Source organism: Ciona intestinalis, chromosome 3 (genome assembly GCF_000224145.3).
Source record: "Ciona intestinalis chromosome 3, KH, whole genome shotgun sequence".
Classification (NCBI taxonomy): domain Eukaryota; kingdom Metazoa; phylum Chordata; class Ascidiacea; order Phlebobranchia; family Cionidae; genus Ciona; species Ciona intestinalis.
Window position 1 is genome coordinate 2,485,097 of NC_020168.2, and position 19,047 is coordinate 2,504,143.

The 19,047-nt window shown below is 34.3% G+C and overlaps 2 protein-coding genes across 5 annotated transcripts; both read left to right on the forward strand.

Annotated features, from left to right (window-relative positions):
• The first annotated feature begins 334 nt into the window (after nt 1–334).
• LOC100187365 (phosphatidylinositol 4-phosphate 5-kinase type-1 alpha) lies at nt 335–10,812 on the forward strand. 2 transcript variants are annotated; one of them, XM_026833921.1, is made up of 20 exons: nt 335–443; nt 858–886; nt 1,471–1,557; nt 1,983–2,113; nt 2,252–2,369; nt 3,788–3,940; nt 4,159–4,278; nt 4,588–4,767; nt 5,046–5,132; nt 5,548–5,619; nt 5,749–5,824; nt 6,273–6,345; nt 6,935–7,018; nt 7,320–7,368; nt 7,568–7,646; nt 7,898–8,106; nt 8,461–8,512; nt 8,804–8,882; nt 9,137–9,266; nt 9,921–10,812. In XM_026833921.1, exons 1-19 carry the CDS (start codon nt 392–394, stop codon nt 9,258–9,260), a joined length of 1,854 nt encoding a protein of 617 aa, XP_026689722.1. In that variant the 5' UTR covers nt 335–391; the 3' UTR covers nt 9,261–9,266; nt 9,921–10,812. The 2 variants fall into 2 exon arrangements, with proteins under 2 accessions (XP_026689722.1, XP_002131367.1); XM_002131331.4 differs by having other exon boundaries at nt 9,137–9,218.
• Nucleotides 10,813–12,309: 1,497 nt separating this feature from the next.
• LOC100182560 (leukocyte receptor cluster member 8 homolog) lies at nt 12,310–18,532 on the forward strand. 3 transcript variants are annotated; one of them, XM_009859705.3, is made up of 16 exons: nt 12,310–12,540; nt 12,819–13,025; nt 13,222–13,483; nt 13,784–13,950; nt 14,023–14,102; nt 14,177–14,320; nt 14,443–14,553; nt 14,697–14,813; nt 15,030–15,192; nt 15,402–15,547; nt 15,771–15,867; nt 15,944–16,060; nt 16,200–16,268; nt 16,534–16,666; nt 16,788–16,995; nt 17,451–18,532. In XM_009859705.3, the coding sequence occupies exons 1-16, from the start codon at nt 12,442–12,444 to the stop codon at nt 17,596–17,598; spliced, it is 2,268 nt and encodes a 755-aa protein (XP_009858007.1). In that variant the 5' UTR covers nt 12,310–12,441; the 3' UTR covers nt 17,599–18,532. The 3 variants fall into 3 exon arrangements, with proteins under 3 accessions (XP_009858007.1, XP_018673468.1, XP_026689718.1); XM_018817923.2 differs by having other exon boundaries at nt 12,348–12,540; nt 14,026–14,102; XM_026833917.1 differs by lacking the exons at nt 16,788–16,995; nt 17,451–18,532 and having other exon boundaries at nt 12,348–12,540; nt 16,200–16,295; nt 16,534–16,661.
• Nucleotides 18,533–19,047: the final 515 nt, after the last annotated feature.

A 19,047-nucleotide genomic window follows, 5' to 3' on the forward strand; every position in this document is an offset into this window, starting at 1 on the left:
AATATGCTCTTTCTCAAAGGATAATTATAAATTTCGTTTGTGGCAGACACTGTAGAACTAGAATATTCAATGAATTGCGTATTAATGTGTTTACACGGGGTGTGGTAATGTATGTTCCAATTACGTTCGGATTTTTTTGTTCTCATAAAAGTTTTTCCATTTGTCTGGTGTTTCAATATTGTTTAAAGTGTTTGTGGGTTAAGCATAATCGACATTGCTGCCGATTAAACGTGTAGGATAAAACCTGTAAAGGTTGTTATGTAATATCAAAATATAGACAGTTGCTGTAATGATGTACGTGCCTGCATATATAGTTGATTTGTTTTCTAAAATTATTTAGAACTGTTAGTACCAACAAGTAGCTTAAAAGCTTATTTATTGATGAACGAATATGGCAACAAAAGAAGAACCAACTTCAAACCCTGTTAATCCGGGAAAGCCAGGTATGAATGAATGAATGTAACTTTATCCTCGCGTGGTCGGAAAACGACAGTCGTTATCACACGGGTTTAACACCTCGTGCCAGCTTACAAGTTACCATGTATGTTACTTTGTAGGTGATTATTTTTTGGGAGATTTTTTCACTTTTTTATGTATGGCTGATAATTTGGATAACCCATTAGTGACCACTGAGTTTGAGCAATTGCCGTTAAGTGTCTTGCCCAAGGACACATACGCTTAGAATGGTAGCAGCGTCGAGCCTTAAACCCATTACCTCTGGGTTACAGGCAGGTGCGCTAACCAATATGCCACGGCGCCGGACGTGTTAAGTTTTTAATGATTTATAAATGTTGCTATAAATGTAAGCGTTAGTTTTTAGGTAATGGCACTATAATAACCCAAAGCTTTCTTTTCAGTTGATGATCCATCCAAAGACATTGTACCGGTATGTTGTATTTGCTTTTCATGTAATACTACTTTTATAAATGTATTATTTCCCTAGCTTATACCTAGCTTATAAATTCCAAGCCGACTTTTTTATTAATACTTTACTTGATCGCATTAATGAAAAAGAAAAATATCTAACTTGATTTTGAGGACTTGTATGCTAAATAATCAAAAAGACAATTGCTATTAGGATGCAGTGAATCCTTGTGTAAATCCCTATTATTTAGTAATAAACATGCAGTTTGGCTGAGGAAAACATTGTTAATATAAAGCAGTGCTACTTATGGAATATACTTGGGTTGTTTTTACTCCCTGTTGTCCTGTTTGATAGGCAAACTATGACAAATGTAATGTGATAGTCAAAGTGCAAGAGCGTTCCGCATACCCCAAATATTTAGGAAATCGGTGCGAATGGTGTGTTGTTTTTAACTTTTTATGTAAATAAAGAAACCTGTATCATTAATACAGTATTTTACCTACAGCATACTAAATATATAGCCAAGCATTTTTTTATTTTCTCTAATTCCTCAAAATTTCTATAGTGTGACTGCATGATCAATCTAATCATCACTTGAATTTTAGGAAACTGCTGTAGTGACCAAAGTTACACAAAAGAAAATTGGTCATAGGCGTGTGGATGCATCAACTGGTCAAACAACATATAAAAAGGTAACATGGTTGTTTTGTATTAAAATCTAAAAGATTTTTGTGTTAGTGTATGACTTTAGATTGTATCAGCGATCGACGCAAAGTTTTGTACACATGCACACAAACGAAGTTCAGTTTAGATCTATCAAAACTTTTTTGCCAACTTTAAACGCATCATATTTGTTTATAAAAAAATTATTGAATGCCAGCATATACAGTAGGCTGTTGTACTTGTGTAATACATAAAAGTAGCAAATTCAAAAATTGGAAGAACGGTGCCATGCCGCAGGACTATATGCCAGTGGTATCAGCTGTTACTATTAGGCCTATTATGTATGTTTTCTTCTATGAAGTAAATGGATGATTTCCTTGTAACATATAACACATATTGGTCCAACCCACATAGACTATCACGATTTATAAAAATTCTAATTCTACTTATTTAGACTCCATCCTCTGCATTAAGTGGAAGCATACAGCTTGCCATCAGTCATACTGTGGCTGGGCTAAGTTCAAAACCAGAACGTGATGTTTTAATGCAAGATTTCCAAGTTGTAGAAACCATTGTATTTCCCAGGTTGGTGCATGGCTTGTTTGCCTCTCATTTTCTTGGAAGCTCACCAACTCAGCAGCTGTATAATATATATTTATATCTGGAACACAAAATACAAGGATTCAGCCTGTGCAGAATTTTATGGCTTTGTATTATTTACAGCGAAGGGTCAAACTTGACTCCTGCACATCATTTTGGAGAATTCACGTTCAGGACGTACGCTCCTACTGCATTCCGATACTTTCGTGATTTATTTGGGATTCGACCAGATGATTATATGGTGAGCATTAAACAATCTCTGTCACATAAATTTTGTAAATAGGTATAATAGACTAAAAATATAATATTGGTAGGTCAAACATTTGGTTTGGTTCACAAGGTTTTATTTACACAAAGAATTGTTTTTTGTTCATTTAGAATAAATACAGCTGTAAATTTCTTTGTTAACTATCTTCCTGTTTATTAAATAAGGTGTACAGACATTTGTGTTTTTCAAAGCTCATTTATATGATGCGTTATTGCGAGCGTTCATGTGTAATGAAACAGCAATGCAATTGCATGAGTCATTGAATATAATTATTATTGCTGCTCCTTTATCAAAATAAATGTGGTTTATTGTATATTACTTTGAAAGGAGTTAAAGACAACATTGTTGTATTTAATGTTTACATTTATTGTGAACACAATATTAAAATAACACTTGGATATTTTGTTTGTTCCTTATTGCTGAAAAAATACAGATGACAATATTTATTTTGTAAATTAGTTTGTAAGGACATACAAACAATGTAATAGACCAATATTTCAATTTTCGTATTAATTTGGTTTTGTTACTGTAGTGAAGTAGCCTACTTGGTGCTCATTTAAAACAGCTTGCAATTCACTATTGATTGTACCTAATCATCCATTATGAAATTGCTTTTAACTACCTCTACCACTCGAGAAGTGCACCAAATATTGCAGTGCCTTGTGCTATAATATCCAATTAACCATTCAATACTGTGTGTAGACCATACAATCTGGACCAGCTTTTTCGTATATACACCTAAGTACCTAACATGTTTTTATTTGTTTTAAAATACTGGCTAAACTGCTTATAAATTCCCAAGCTGTTACATGATTCCTTCATTTTAATTTTTAACGACCCAGTTGTTGAATAATGACACCACTTGTATTATAGTGTGTTTGGTTGGTTTGCTATTTCCCCACCCAGCATTGTTGACATTCTTTCACTTCTTTTGTCTTCATCTGTTTTTATTGCAGCGTGTACAACTTATAATCTCTCTTCATTGTATGGCATGAAAACAATCCCATACATTTAGCTAAAACCGATATTGTCTCGTATATGTCATATTTAGGAAGATATACCTCCATTTCATTCATAAGTCTATGCTTTCTATTATGGGAATATTTGTACACCATGGACTTCAGTATTATCTAGCTGTATTAGACATTTGTTCCTTCAACTGTGTACCATATTCTGTTGCTCAATTCTTACTAGGTCTCCAAAAGTTTTTTTAACTATTTAATAGATAATACGTTGTAAAAATAGTTTTAAATTTATAAGGCTGCGGCATACAGAAGCACTATTGAGTTGCTATAAATATTCACACATAAATATGTGTGTGTTTTGGAATCTGAATTCATAAAATGTTTATTTAACATTACATTAAAATAAGTAAAAAAAATATTTTTCAGCTTTCAATAAGCCGATTACCGCTCCGAGAATTATCGAATCCCGGAGCAAGTGGTTCCCTCTTCTTCGTCACTCATGATGATGAGTTTATCATCAAAACTGTCCAACACAAGGAAGCTGAGTTCCTTCAAAAGCTTCTTCCTGGTTATTACATGGTGAGCAAGCACAATTGGCCCCTAAGTACTTAAGAAATATAATAAGTATAGAAAAAACGTTAGCGGATCTGCATCATTAAGCTTATAACTCACTTTACACTGTACTTTTTATGGTAGGCTACATGCTTGGGTTTTTTTTCATAAAAATTGTTTTCTTAAAATGTAGGTGATGTTTATTTAGGATAATAAAACTATTTTTTAACTTGCATTTTTACCAGAATCTCGTCCAAAATCCTCGCACATTGCTTCCAAAGTTTTACGGATTATATAACGTTCAATCTGGTGGAAAAAATATTCGAATGGTTGTTATGAACAATTTATTACCCAGTGTTATTAAGGTTAGTCATGAGATATTTCATGCACGGCTCATAGTCTGCACGATGACACATGTTTTAATACTTACTTATTTTGGCAGCTTTCTTTATTTACACGTTGTCTGATTCTTATAGCGAAGTATTCTTAGCTGGTTTAAATAGATCAATATTTGCCTTTTTTTAATTTGTAAATATACTGCAAAACTTTTTTTTTTTTAAATTTGTAAAAATAATGCAGAACTAATTGTGGGTAAATCTTGAACAATTTTATATAAAACCATAATTATTGTTCCATAGACTTTATGTCCTAAATATCATTATAATTTTCAACAGATGCATCTTAAGTATGATCTGAAAGGGTCCACGTATAAAAGAAAAGCATCAAAACATGAACGAGCCAAGAAAAACCCGACATACAAAGACTTAGATTTACTTCAAGATATTCCTGATGGTTTAACATTAGAACCCGACATTCACAACGCACTTATGAAAACTATGCAACGAGATTGCCTTGTTAGTAACAAAAATTTGGCTCTTTTTTGTTTATAAAGTTTTGCTTTTTCAAGTTCATGTTTAGTAGAGCTAAAATTTATAGGTTAAATGGGGTAATTGTTCAGCATGGCTTTTATTGGTTAGTTTTTAAAATATTTATGTAAACTCATGTCTCGTTGCCTTTGTTTTTTAAACATTCAAAACTAAATATTTTGTAAATTGAATTTGTTAAGATGTCTATTTCCCACCCTTATAGCTTGGACTTCATGTAATTAACATTGTTCTAATTCTTTCACCAGGTGTTACAGTCTTTTAAAATCATGGACTATAGTTTATTACTTGCAATACACAACTTAGATGAGATGGAAAAGGAAATGGCAGCAAAGGTAAGAATCAATACAAACAGCGTTGCGAAGTTCAACCCAGGGTAAAGAATCAATCAACTATATTTACCTGCTGCGTGCTTTGTTACGTCATGTACTGGCCTTCGCCCGGATAAAATAAAGTTGAACAGTTTTTTTTAACAAAATTTGTAATTTGTTTTTTCACTGTAAACATTGATTTAAAATAGATGTAATAAGATTTGGTTTGCATAATACAGATTTGTGTTGCATAATTTTTTTAGCTAGTAAATACAACTATACCACAAAGCTCAAAAAGCCATCACATTTGCATTGTGAAATGACTTCTTGACCCCTGCATCAAGATATGACTTAATTTTTAACTTCCTGACAATTCTCCGCATGCCGATGTTAGCGATACAAACATTAGTTAACGACAAATATTGTTTTATTTGAGCAGGGCACTGAAGTAGATGTTGGCTACAGCAACAAATTAAACCAATTTATTAAACTTGGAACTTTTGCAGCAGACGTAAGTTATTGGCACGTTTTAACATACCTAGAAGAAAAAAGTTTTACACATCTTATTAATTATTTTAACCTAACCTGGAGACTACAAAGAAATTTGTTTAACTTAAGCAATTCTATTTTCATATTTTAGCTTGATTCGAAATACACACACAGAAGAAATAGTTCATCAGATTATAATTCAGATGATACACCGTCCACCTCAGTAGGTAAGCATACACAATCACAGTAAGTAATGCTTATACTCAATATATTGAGATTTATCTCGTTAATAGAATAAACACGCCCAAAATTTCAAAAAAGGAAAATAATGATCGTAATTGAAACATCATAAAATAAATTCACTGAAATATTTTTTTTAATATCTGAAAGAATTCCGAAATGGTTTCTGTCACTATTTGACAACGCCACTTTACTTTGTGTACCTACCACAGGTATGTTTGAAAGATAAAGCTTTATTTAACATGTTGTCACAACAGTGAAGAGAATGGTATATATTGAATTAAAAAATCCCCAATTTATATTATGTAATAAAACATGCTGTTTAAATATCTGTTTTAATATACAACCCTCTTTTAGGAGTTTTGCGTTAAACTTGCACACCAGTTCGATGGCAGATTTATTACAGTATTAAAATTTGGATTAAATTACCAACAGGTTACAGAGCAGCTCAATCTGTCATGGATTCCACAATGTTGAGAACAAAGTACAGTAAAGACCTTGATCACTGGTAACTACAATATTTCATTAAGACTTGGGAACAAACTCTATTTTAAATGGATAAGGTCCTGCGCCAAGCACTTCATACGGCCTAGGATTTAGGCTGGTGTTGGTCTATTACTAAAACCATCTGACAATCTTGTGTGTGGTTTGTGCTGTTGTTGTTACTTATCTTTTTTGCAGGGACCCCTGCTTCAATTAAATTCCATTTCATATTCAATAAATAATGCATGGCTACTCTCTATCTGTCACAAGTGAAATGAACATTCCAAATCAATAAACCTCAGACTATTATCGAGATCAAAGGAATATAGATTGAAAAAAAATTATTTTTAAAATGTGGATTTTAATCCTCATGTTTGCAGTTTCTTTTGGTTATATAGGACTTTAAAATCACTTTGTTCAAAACTTTTAAAGATATTGTATATCCCTTGTTGCAAAAAGTCCTTTAATAGATTATACATACAATAGAAGATATATCAATTAGAACTAAATTTTTAAAACTAAGTTTTGTATTCTGAACATAATCACTTATTAAACCAGCATTCTTTTGTTGTTTCAATGCTAAACAAATCTACATTGCTTTGTTACCTATCTAGGTCAGGGGGAATTCCTGCGAAAAACGGCAAGGGTGAACGTCTTCTTGTTTTCTGTGGTGTAATTGATATTTTACAATGTTATAAGTAAGTTTGTTTTGGAGTATGCTAATGTTTAATTAACACACCTAACACTGTCTACACTACAAATGCTTTTAATCTTGTGTCTAAGGATTAAAGCTTATTCACAACTGCGTTTATTATGCTAGAGACACATTTTAAATCCGCTGTAGATTCGGTTTATCTAATGATACCAGATCAGACTTTTATTATTGATTTTTTTAATGTGGCTAATTTGGAATTTCCACATTGCTGTGTGCTGATGTGCTTTATGCACGCCCAGACGCTGATGTCAGTGGAATTGATTTCATTTTAATTTTCTCTGCAGGTGGAAAAAGAAAATGGAACACACTTGGAAATCTATGATCGCAGATGGTGTAAGTGTTGTTTTGCTTTCTTATAAACCACACAATGGTCATCAGAGTTCATTATTCTATCTATAGCAGACAACACATAATTCCCTTATATAATAAATAATTGGTGGCAGTTTGTTTGGCAATTTTATTTTGATAGACAATTCCAAAATAACAAGTTTGAAATATTTTAAGGAAATAATTGTCTTATTCTTTCTTAAAGGATTCTGTTTCTGTCCATCGACCAAGTTTTTACTGTGAAAGATTTCAAAAGTTTATGGGCGACCATGTTTTTAAAAAAAGTAAGTTTATTTGTACATTACCAACAGCGGTTATCATAAAATATTTAGAAATTTTAATATTTCATGTTCTTCACCCCATAAATTTACTAATTTCTACAAAATAACTCTAGACAAGTTTAGTACCTGTAAAACAATAAAAGCTAACTATATACCAACATAGTGATTAAAAGTGTAACTTAAGTAAAAAATTTACACTTTGATCAAAATGTAAAAATATTTCATATTTATTACTTCCACCACTCATCCAACAGGTGTTGTAAAAAGTCAACCCAAGCGACAACGAGGTCAAAGTTCGCGGCGAACGCACACAACTCTGGTTGGTGGTGTTAGCAATGCAGAATCGTCCAAGGCTCTAACCCCCGCTGCCACCGAACCACTCACTAAACGACTTCAAAGTCGTCCAGATTTGCTCCCAAACGAATCTCCTCGTCCTTCATCGGTTGAAAAAGATGATGATCACGTAAATCTTGTTTATATTTATTTAAAATTGTTTACTTTTTTCACTTTGTACATAGATGTATGTTATAAAATGGAAATGTGCGTTTCATTATCTCTATTTTACTTTTTATCATGAATGGTGGTAAAATTTAATTGTTTTTTAAGTGCTCATTTTTGGGCAAAAATATATTCTTGATATATAAAAAATATTTTTAAAATATATTTTTATAAAATGTATTTTTTATTCTTGATATATAAAATATATTTTTGATTAAAAAACAACATTTCATTCGCCATGCAGCAGATTTTTTCACTATTTTTACCAAAGTCCGTAAAATATATTTTCTGGCCATTTTTACAACAATCCATCTCACAGGCACTCCCTCCTTTATACAAAGTCTCTTCTACACCCGACCATCAAGCTAAAGGTGATTACAATATTCTATTAAAAAAGAAAAGTAATAACTATCCTATCCTTAAACTTGTGTGGTGTTTCATTTATTTTTTATTATTATTTTTCCAATATCTGTTTACAATCATTCCCCTTGATTATTGCATTCTGATTCATATATGGTTTCTACCATCGTACCATAAGTGAAAGTTAACGAACTGTGTTGAAAAATTGGTCCATGCACCAATGGTTAGCATGGGCCATAATATACGACATATACCATTTTACTTTGCTATGATAATGTTTTTTAACTAAACATTTATCACAGAAGCTACTGCCATTGAAACAACGTTTGGTGCTTCTTCGCTCGAAAGTGTTCATTCAATTAAACGATCTTCAAAAGAAAAGTGAGTTTGTTTAATGATGTCTTGATAATGTGTAGATATGTTGGATTTTAATCATCTGTTTTTATTTCTTAATTAAGTAGGTTACATATTTGTAGCTCCAAGTGTGGTGTAATGGGCCAATTGATGTGCACAAAACCTTTTCCGGAAAGTGGCACATGACACCTACCGTGGCATGACACATGACCTCTGCCATTTAAAATATACATATTTTTAACAATATGTTACCTATTGATTAAACATAGATGTTATCGCAGGAATTCCTCGTCACCGGGATCAAGTAACCAGCAGCAGGAGGCGATAGAGAGTGATGTGATCGACCACGGGCAGGTGGAACTGGTATGGCCAAAAGCACGAAATGTTTATGAGACCAGCGTATGATCCATTGTGAGACCTTTGATTTTTTCATTGTTCCATCCAAGCTTGCAAACCAAACCAAAATAAAGGTTGTCTTTTATAAACCACATGTAAATGTTTTGGGAGAAAATTGTTAAGATTTGTTTTGGATTACAACTTCATAAGAAGTGGATTTTCAGTACGTAGTTTCGTTTTGTTTTCCAAAAAATCAGTTATTAAACATACTTGGTAAGCTTGAATGGAACTGTCATGCAATCACTATGCTTTATCTTCAAACTAATCACAATTAAATTTACTTTGATTTAGTATCTAATCACAAGAATTGTGCATTCTATTTTATAATTCAGTTTCATGCAATTATAGTATTTAGGAACTATTGCTCAATAACCTTATACATTATACGGATGATGTATTTTAAGCCATTTTAGTTGTTGGTGGTCGGCATGGTATGGTGTTAGATCTTATCAGTAGTACTGTCCTTCGTCTTATAATGTGTAACACACAATCGTATGCATGACAGTCCACTTATTATTTCTTTCTCCGACATACACACACAACATCAGCAGTCAGCACTATGTTCTTTCATCATTTTCTTTTTTGTTTGCTTTTTCAAATTTACAACGGATCAAACGAACCAACTGTGGCGGTTGGAACACTACAGTGACGTTGGTTTATGTTTCCCAGGATTTACAAAGCAAAGATAAGCCGGGCGGAACTGCGCTCAATCATTTGCATCCCGAACCATTGATGCGTGCCGAGAGCGCGTCGGACGTTGACGAAGACACACCGTTATAATCGTGCAGCTATTACCCATCGTCACCACACGGCGTATATATCATCATCGTGCTCAAACGTTTTACGAAATGCAGTACAAAGGCGAGGGTTAAGTTATGATCGGTTTCTGTGAAACGAGCACTTGTACCGTTTAACTTATTATTGTAGTCTTCTATCTATTTATGGTATGGCAATAGCGAAAATCGTCGTCATTTACACCAACAATTGCTTATTATGTACGCGTTTCATCACAATTTAATGTCGATTCTATGTCATTTTCCTTCATCACTCGTATTACCGCATATGGTGTTGCTTTCTGGTGATATTGGGATTACTTTCCTCTATCATAACTACGTTAACCAACCAACCTGTATTATTCGATACTCCAATATCAAACACAGATCGCCACATCACTCAACCACATGGGTGCCATATTTTCGATTAAAAATTTAAAAAAAATCTGCTAGTCTGGGTCGCTTTGTTCGGCCACTTAATATAATGTGCAATATCCACGGCTACTGGTATAATCGCCGACGTAGTTCGCCACTGTAGGCGTTCGAAGTGCTAGTGGGTAGTACGTCTTGAACCTTGTACTAATACATATTGTACGCTTTTGCACCGAATTGAGTATTCTGTGTTTTTGTCCCAAGAAGCTGGAAAAATCGGTTATCATGCACGCCAAGCTTGAAGGTTTATACCGATCGTGTGACGTCACGTATTGGTCATTCAGTTTTGTTATATTTTGCCATCGCTCTGTGCTGTTTGTAATGTTCGTCACGCAATAAACACGTAACGAATAATATGTACATGTGTCACAATTTAGACCGAAAATTCGCAAATCCTACACAAACCGCATGATCTGTCCATATGTAGGTATTCATTTTTTTCTTCTATTCTTAGGCCAGAGCCTGATTAATGACACGGTATTTTGGATTTATATGACTGAACGTACGACAAATTTAATGTAATCACGTAAACAGCGTGACACGCGTTCTATGATGAATAAGCATGACAGTTGATTATCAATAATATATATTAGGGTGGGGGAAGATGGGACACCTTTTAACTCGATTTTCTCGCCCCATTTGGTAGTAAACAAGAAACATTCAAAGAATTTTAAAACCGTATCCTCACGACCCCCATAGACCGTTGTTAATTGTTTAAAACACGTTCAGGATACCCGAATATTATGTGCTAAAGGTGTCCCATCTTCTCCCACAGTACTATAATTATTGATTTTCAAAAGTGCCTATTCCAAGTTCGTTCGTTGGCGCAATATACACATTCAAAATATGCCTAAATTGTAAGACACAAATACCCGCTTACGAGTCACCACATAATATATATGTAGCTGTCCGTGAAGACAGTTTGGATAACCCATATTGGGTTGAGCAATTGCGGTTTAGTTTCCTTCCACAGGATACTCGGAATAGTGACAGTGTCTACCCTTATCGTATTTTAACGACTTTAACGACTCGAGGTCTATTAACAAGTTCAAAATGGTTTTAAGTACAGATTTGAGACCCAATAGAACCATGCATGCCTCATGGCTCTCTATAACATGTGCCTACTTAGGCAATACACCATGCCAATTAGTAATGAGGTTACTGCAGATATCAAATACGCAAAGTTAGATCTGATTTAACGTTTCCGTCAGCCGCAGTAGTATCTGGGTGGTTTGCCGGGTGCAGAACTTTGTTTTCGTGGGGTATTTGGCTTGGTATATATGATTAGTTTTTAGTAGTTTCGGGTCCGTTTGCTCACATATTAATTGTTTCATGAATAATTACTGTAAACCAACATTTTCACGACGCAGAAACACTCAATCTGTTCAGAACATTGACACAGATTTTTTGGCAATAACAATGACTTGTCGCTGCGTTAGCGCCAATCGCACTGTGGGTATGACTGTGAAGCCCCTTGAAGAAGTTGCGCGTCGGAACGTTTTAATGTGTCAGAGGTGTGCAGTTAATTACTGCACACACATTATCACTGGTCTGTCGGTAACAATTACCTTACTTGTATATGAGGTGTCACATTTCATGCCACATTTAGTTTAATTAGTCCAATTTTAGGTTTTAACCAGGTCAACGACATTTCAACCCAACTGTTTTCATCTTTATTCAAAATATTTCAGTTACAGCTGACTAATTTATTTAAAATGTTGTTGTACCGCTTGTGCGCGGTGTAAATTGTAAATAAATAAATAAATATTCGATTTTGCTGGTCAACATGAGTAATAGGATTGAATTAGTTTTAAAATGGTCAACACTGATTGACCATACCTTTTTCTTTTTTTGTGACGTAACATTTATGTTTACTGACAATCGTTAGGTCACAGAAGTAAAAAGGTTAAATAAGGAGAAGTAGATACAGCAAAGTAACGGAATACTTAAAATAATTATTGTATTTGTATCCACCTAAGTCGAATATGAACGAGTCTGCAGCAGATCCAGAAATACCAGCTTGGGAGAAGGCAAGACAAGCTTTAAATGAAATAAAAGGGAAGAACGAAAATGGTGGCAAAAATGTAAGTTACTAACAAACATATAAATTCTGTCTGTATTATGTATTAAGTTTTGTTGAAATAGTTAAGAAATATACATTTTATTATTAATGGAACATAGTGTTATCAGGTACTTGGTTCAGGTTTCACCAAAAAAAAGTAAAATTATATCTAGAAATAAATTGCTTAATATAAATTGTTACAATAAAGTTAAGATATCTTCAGATTTCTGACAACAGTATTTAAATATAGCCACACTGCTGCTTTAATGAAATATATCAATAGTTGCTTGTTTTACACAGAATACACAGGGGATGCAATTTCCCTCACAATATCCTGGCATGATGAGCATGGAAAGCAACAGTAACAGGTTTTATCCTCCTTGGCAGCAAAATGCTGGTTATGGGGGCTTTCGACCATATATGGGAAATCAGAATTCTTACCCTGATTACAGAATTGGTCAACAACAAAACCGAATGCCTTACTACCCTTCTAATAACATGCAGCAGGTAATATGCTGTTAATGAAAATACTTCAATAATTTTTACTACAATTCTTAAATCATTACTCTGATAAGGGCGGCCTGAATACGGTATGAAGACAAACTTATAACGCTCTATAAAATGTCAGAAAGAACTTATTCCAATTAAATTCCTTATCTTCTTGCTTTGCTTATAGTATGCATTAACACATTTTTTTACTCAGTTTGGACAAAACTACCCAGCAAACAGTTTGTACACCAACTTCAACCAACCAGGGGCAACCACTGGTGCATATCGATTACCGACAGACTCGCAAAATAAACCCCCCAACCCCCCTCTTCCATCGCAACCCCCACCCCCACCACCCCCAACAACCCATTCATATGCTGACATGGTAAAAAACAAGAGCCATAAACCAGCTCTACCCCCTATGCTACCAAGAACAACCAGGTTTGGGATGATGCCAAGACAAAGCTTCGGAAAAGGTTGGAATTCTGTTAATAACTCATAACCTTTTATTATATTAGTACGAGTGCTGAAGTGCAGCATATAATAAGTCAATCCAACTATAGTTTAACCATTGGCTTTATACTGACCAAACAGCTGTTTTCATCATTGCAAAAATTGGCCGTGTTGATGTTTAACTATAATATAAATGTAAGATCTATACTACATGGTTTTCGTCTATTTTTTTAATTTAGAAAAAATGCGATAATGATTTATTAATGATAAAGCTTTACCAGTTAGTTCACTCACATCGACATCACAAACTAAATTATTCACAGCTGGAATTAAATTCAGCATCGGACAAAAGAATAAACCATCAGCTCCACTTCCTCCAGCTAATAAAAACATTCCTTCCGACGATGATACTTCGATTCAACCACCAGGAACTGAGAGTAAAACAACAACAGATCCAGTCAATCAACAACAAAGCAAACCTGATTTAATGGTAATAAACAGATTCTCAAGTGGTTTAATCTATTGATTGATGACCTTACTTAATTTTTGTAATGCGTTCCAGCAGACCGCACCCACAACAACTGATAACTCAGTTAAGGATGCTTCCCAAAAATCTCAAGCCCCATGGCCACCTGCATTAATGTAAGTTGAAGGCAATATTCAACAGGTCTACTCTCCATAAATGATGCTTACCGTTACCAATATAAATGTTACAGGGACTACATACAAAGAGCATTCCAAGCATGCAACAGTGAGGAAAGCAAGGATCAAACAGAAAAATATTTAAAAGTTCTTTTAAATGAGCGCATGAAAAATGGTTCTGCATATGGTATTGATTGGAACAAGGAACCCTTACCAATGTAAGCAACACCTATCTCTATTAAACTGTGCATGAACATGGTTTTATTAATTTATATGATTTGTGTGAGTTTGTGTCTAGTAATAAGTTTTACTTTGATATTTTACCACAATTCTCATACAGTGCTTTACTGAACAAGTCAAATGTAGCAAGCACACACTGGAAGAACATGTCACAACGTAATGACATACCAGCGTGGCAACGAGGGTTTGCGAGTAGAAGAAGGTCAAATAGGTGAGTTATGCTGTGTTGAAATTGAAAAAGTTTGATTGTCTATAAAAGATAAATTCTAATCTTATTCTTAGCAAATTTTAGTTTTTTAATGTTGTCTAGCATCTATTATACATTTTTTAGATATTTTTCTCTCATATTTTCAGGTTCTCAAGATCACGTTCTCGATCAAGATCTTATTCACGATCCAGATCACGGTCAAGGTCTCGATCCAGTTCACGGTCTTACTCAAATTCACCTAAACGAAGACGCTTTCATGACAGGTTTGTATTTTTTCGCTGTGATAACAGTTTATTGTTTAATGGGTAGTAGGTGGAATAATGTATATGAATACGGAATACCTCTGTGTTTTGAAACTTATTCAAGTCAAAATATAATATGTTAAAATAGAACAAATCACAACACACTAAAATAAAGTAACTATCAACAAATTGTTTAGGTAATTTTTGCCAGAGGTTTCTATAAATTACACTTTCCAGGAACAGCAGCAGCAGCAGCGACAGTGATCGTAGTGGAGGAATCGTTACCAGCGCAGGTAGGTTTGGTCAGGCCACTAGAGGTCAGAAAACCAGAGGACGAGGTAGAGGTCGTGGAATGAAAAATCAAGGAAACAACCAAACTCCTTCAAAACGAGGAAAAAAGGTTTGGATGCGTTTGTGTTCAGTGTGTCTTTGTTTCTTGGTTTATTTGTTTTATCATTTAATGGATGCCTCACAATCAAACTAAACACTTTAATTATTTAAGAGGTGTATAATAGTCATTCATGTTATTAAATGTAGCTTTATGGCATTCAACATTTTCATATATTATATGTATATATAAGTATTTTTTTATTTTACAAACATACTTAGAACAAGAAGAGGGGTGGGGCAAAATTTCAGTTTGTTGATCCAATGAGAGAAGTGAAAAAAGCAAATCGTGCGAATCGATTTCAAGATGCTTTATCACAACCTCAACAAGAAAGATTTGAAATTTCAATCAACAACTTTAACTCCAAGTAAGAAGAGTTTTAATATTAAACCATAATTTATTTATCATAGCATAGGGGTAGGAATGTGCTTCAAAATTTACATTCATTTTTTTATGTTGTATCGTAGTTTTAAATCATTATTTAACTGTAATATTAAACAAACAGCTATTCATTTCTTATAATTGCTGAAAAGCTTTAAAAGAAGTAAACTAATTATACTTACATAAAATAACCTTGTTACTTTTTATAGTGAGGATATTGATTTTGACAATGTACAAATTGTTGGAACATGTACAGACGTTTTCAAAGATTATTTCCGCCTCACAGCTGCACCTGACCCTTCTTCTGTAAGTAGAATCAACCATAACTAATCCCAGTTACAGCCCAGTACCGCCATACTTAACATTATTTTATGGTTTATAGGTTCGTCCAATCCACATATTGAAGACATCATTGCTGCGTGTGAAGAATGATTGGCTGGAAAAAGCTGATTATCTTTACACATGTAGACAAATGAAAAGCATCAGGCAGGACCTCACCGTGAGTGGAATATATTAATAAGAATGTAATCTATGTCAACTAGTTTATCAGGTTGATGGTAATTATTATGGCATTGTATGTTTCATGCTTTCTTAGTGTACTACAAATGATAAATATTACACTTTTGTTTGTTTAACAGGTCCAGGGAATAAGGAATGACTTCACGGTACAAGTTTATGAAACACATGCACGCATTGCATTAGAAAAAGTAAATTTGTTTCTTTCTTGCATATAGGTGTGTTTATAAAATGAAGTGGGACTTTAGTATACACAGCAACATTACCAATCTGCTGATCTCTGATGTGACTGTTTTGTTTTTATTAATCTGTCTGACTCATAACATATAACACAAACATAAAACTCAGTTGTCTACCCTGTTTATGTGGGATATTTATAATTGCTTTTCATCTGACATCCAAAATCTCATAATAGCTTTTCATATAACATCTCACATGAAATGTATCACATGACAGGGAGATCATGAGGAATTCAACCAGTGTCAGAGTCAGCTTCGTCAACTCTTCAAGGAGGGAGTTACGTCTGCGAACCGACCGGAGTTTCTTGCTTACGCCATCCTATATTATGTGTACACGAAAAACACAACAGGTAAATGCAGGATTATGCTCCCAAGTGTGTGTTTTAAAGCATTTATAATTCTGATAAAGGTTTCATAAAATAAAAAATAAAATTAGAATCTATTATTAGGTAATAGTTGAAATATTTTTAGACTTAACATCTGTTCTGTCCACAATCACGGACGAGCTTCGAAAAGATGAATGCATCTCACATGCGTTAGCAGTTCGTGCTTCATGGTCAGCAGGCAACCACAGCCGCTTTTTTAAGTTGTACAGAAAGGCCCCAAAAATGGCTGGTTACCTCATGGATAAGTTTGCACCAAGGGAAAGGAAGAAGGCAATGGAACGAATTGTGAAAGCGTATGTAACAGTAACCTGCTCATGTGTTTTATTTATTTTTGAAATAGGCAAGCAGATAAATGCATTATTTCCAGTTAATTTTGTAACAGGTCCATGTTATGCTTTAAAGTATTTTAATTTATTTTAAGTTATCTTTATGGGATGAGTAATACTTGGGTAAAATAAGGTATTGGCTAAACCCCTATTTTTATAAAGGTTTATTTACATGTTAATCATAACATTTATTCTAATCTTTTTTCCTTCAAATCTAGCTATGTTACAGTTACAGGTATCCAAGGTAAGGTAAAATGAGGTATTTTGTATTCCTCAGTTCGTTAGATTATGTATTGCCTGATTGTATTAGGTTGAGGTGTAATTGTCTAATAACAGATGGTTTAAGTTCCTTTTAAGAGATAAAGAATCTCTATTAGTGTTTTTTTCCCCAGTTTAAACATTTTCTTTGTGTTTTTAATTAGTTACCGACCCACTGTACCAGTCAGTCACGTTACCAGCTTGCTGGCTTTCGAAAATCAGGAGGAATGCGTCAAATTTCTCACCGAACTCTCTATCACTATCTCTCCTGATCAAAATACCGTGGACTGTAAAGCGGGCATGCCTTCTTAGCGCCATAAGGCGGCGTGCAGCGTAAAATTAACGCTTGCACATGGTTGTTACCACACCGTACCACCCCAGCTCTCGTGAGCCGAGTACATACCACGTTGTAAATGGCCTGGTGTCCAGCGCAGCTTACTTGGGTAGCTTATAAGACTTTGCTTCACGTTTTCTTTGAAATCTTATCATGACCATCTATGGATTATTGTCACTTGCGGATTCTTCTACAGCTCGTTTTTTAGCTGTCACCACACACCTCCATGTCTTTATGACCTGATTGTCCTTCTCTGTATCTGCTAGTTCTGTTATCACGTCCGTAAGTATTTAGGTCATCTCCGTCATCAAGAAATTGAGAAGACCTCGAACTGTTTACACATTGTTGTCTTGTCGGTCTATCTGTCGACACGCCTTGCACGATTGCTTTGGTGATGTCATGAAGTATGAAATTGAAATGTCGGAAACGTCAGCCTTCATTATTACGTCATAACCAAGTTTGTTCGTTAATGTTTTGTTAGCATCCATCCACAGTTAGCCGACGAAAACGAAACAAAGAAATCTAAATTGCTACATCATGCTACGTAATAAATTTCCAGTGGATGCGACGTCACGAATTCAACCAGGAGCTCATTACGTCATCAGTGGAACGAAGACTCCTACATCATCACCCTCGATGCAACGTCACAAATATTGTATACCTGCCCATGTAGCAATGATATGTGAAAAGCAACCTTGGAAAAAATAATTTTGACTTTTTATTATCTAGATATGTCAATAACACAATGATTCTTATATGCCTTATTTTCCAAGGTTGTTTTCATCAATTACTTGTTCTTTAATAAATAAATCCCGATGAATAGTTTCAAAATAAGTTGCGTTTTGTACACTTAGTGTATATATGGTATCACAGTGTGAGACAAATGCTGCAAATTAAACCGAGTTTAATTTTTTTTGTAAATAGGCTATATATAGCTATAGCCACGGCCTACTAAAGATATCTCTAGTAGTCCATGATATAGCATATATTATTGGTCGAAATGTTGAATCTTGTGGGAAAAGACTGGATATTTTAGCACATACTATCCAAATATCCTGAAAAATGTAAACATTTTTTCAATTTTTTTGTTTACTACCAAACGGGACAAGAGATGAATAATAATAGAAGATATGTAAATGTGCATTTACACCTGTCCGTGCATATGGCAGGGTGGAGTTGGGACTCGGTGTAAAACGGGCGGGGATACGGTCCCGATTCTTGACACGCAGGACTCCATCTGCAAACTTTCTCACACGATTCTCGAACATTATCAGAAAGGGTATTTTTCTGACTACAATTAAATGGGCGTCCGTAAAGAGAAATTAAAAAAATGACAGCCCCATCACCTATAGCCTATATAATACTGTAGTACCGTGGGATAAAAATCTATAAGATAAATACCACAAAGTCCTATATTTCCTAATGGT

What these genes read in the sequence shown, in the direction of transcription:
- LOC100187365 (XM_002131331.4), top strand. Translation starts at nt 392, where the DNA reads ATGGCAACAAAAGAAGAACCAACTTCAAACCCTGTTAATCCGGGAAAG. An exon ending in GTCAAACAACATATAAAAAG is followed by an intron (nt 1,558 to 1,982) that starts GTAACATGGTTG and finishes CTACTTATTTAG; the next exon opens with ACTCCATCCTCTGCATTAAG. An exon ending in AAAAGGAAATGGCAGCAAAG is followed by an intron (nt 5,133 to 5,547) that starts GTAAGAATCAAT and finishes TTATTTGAGCAG; the next exon opens with GGCACTGAAGTAGATGTTGG.
- LOC100182560 (XM_009859705.3), top strand. Translation starts at nt 12,442, where the DNA reads ATGAACGAGTCTGCAGCAGATCCAGAAATACCAGCTTGGGAGAAGGCA. An exon ending in CTTCTAATAACATGCAGCAG is followed by an intron (nt 13,026 to 13,221) that starts GTAATATGCTGT and finishes TTTTTTACTCAG; the next exon opens with TTTGGACAAAACTACCCAGC. An exon ending in AAGACAAAGCTTCGGAAAAG is followed by an intron (nt 13,484 to 13,783) that starts GTTGGAATTCTG and finishes AATTATTCACAG; the next exon opens with CTGGAATTAAATTCAGCATC.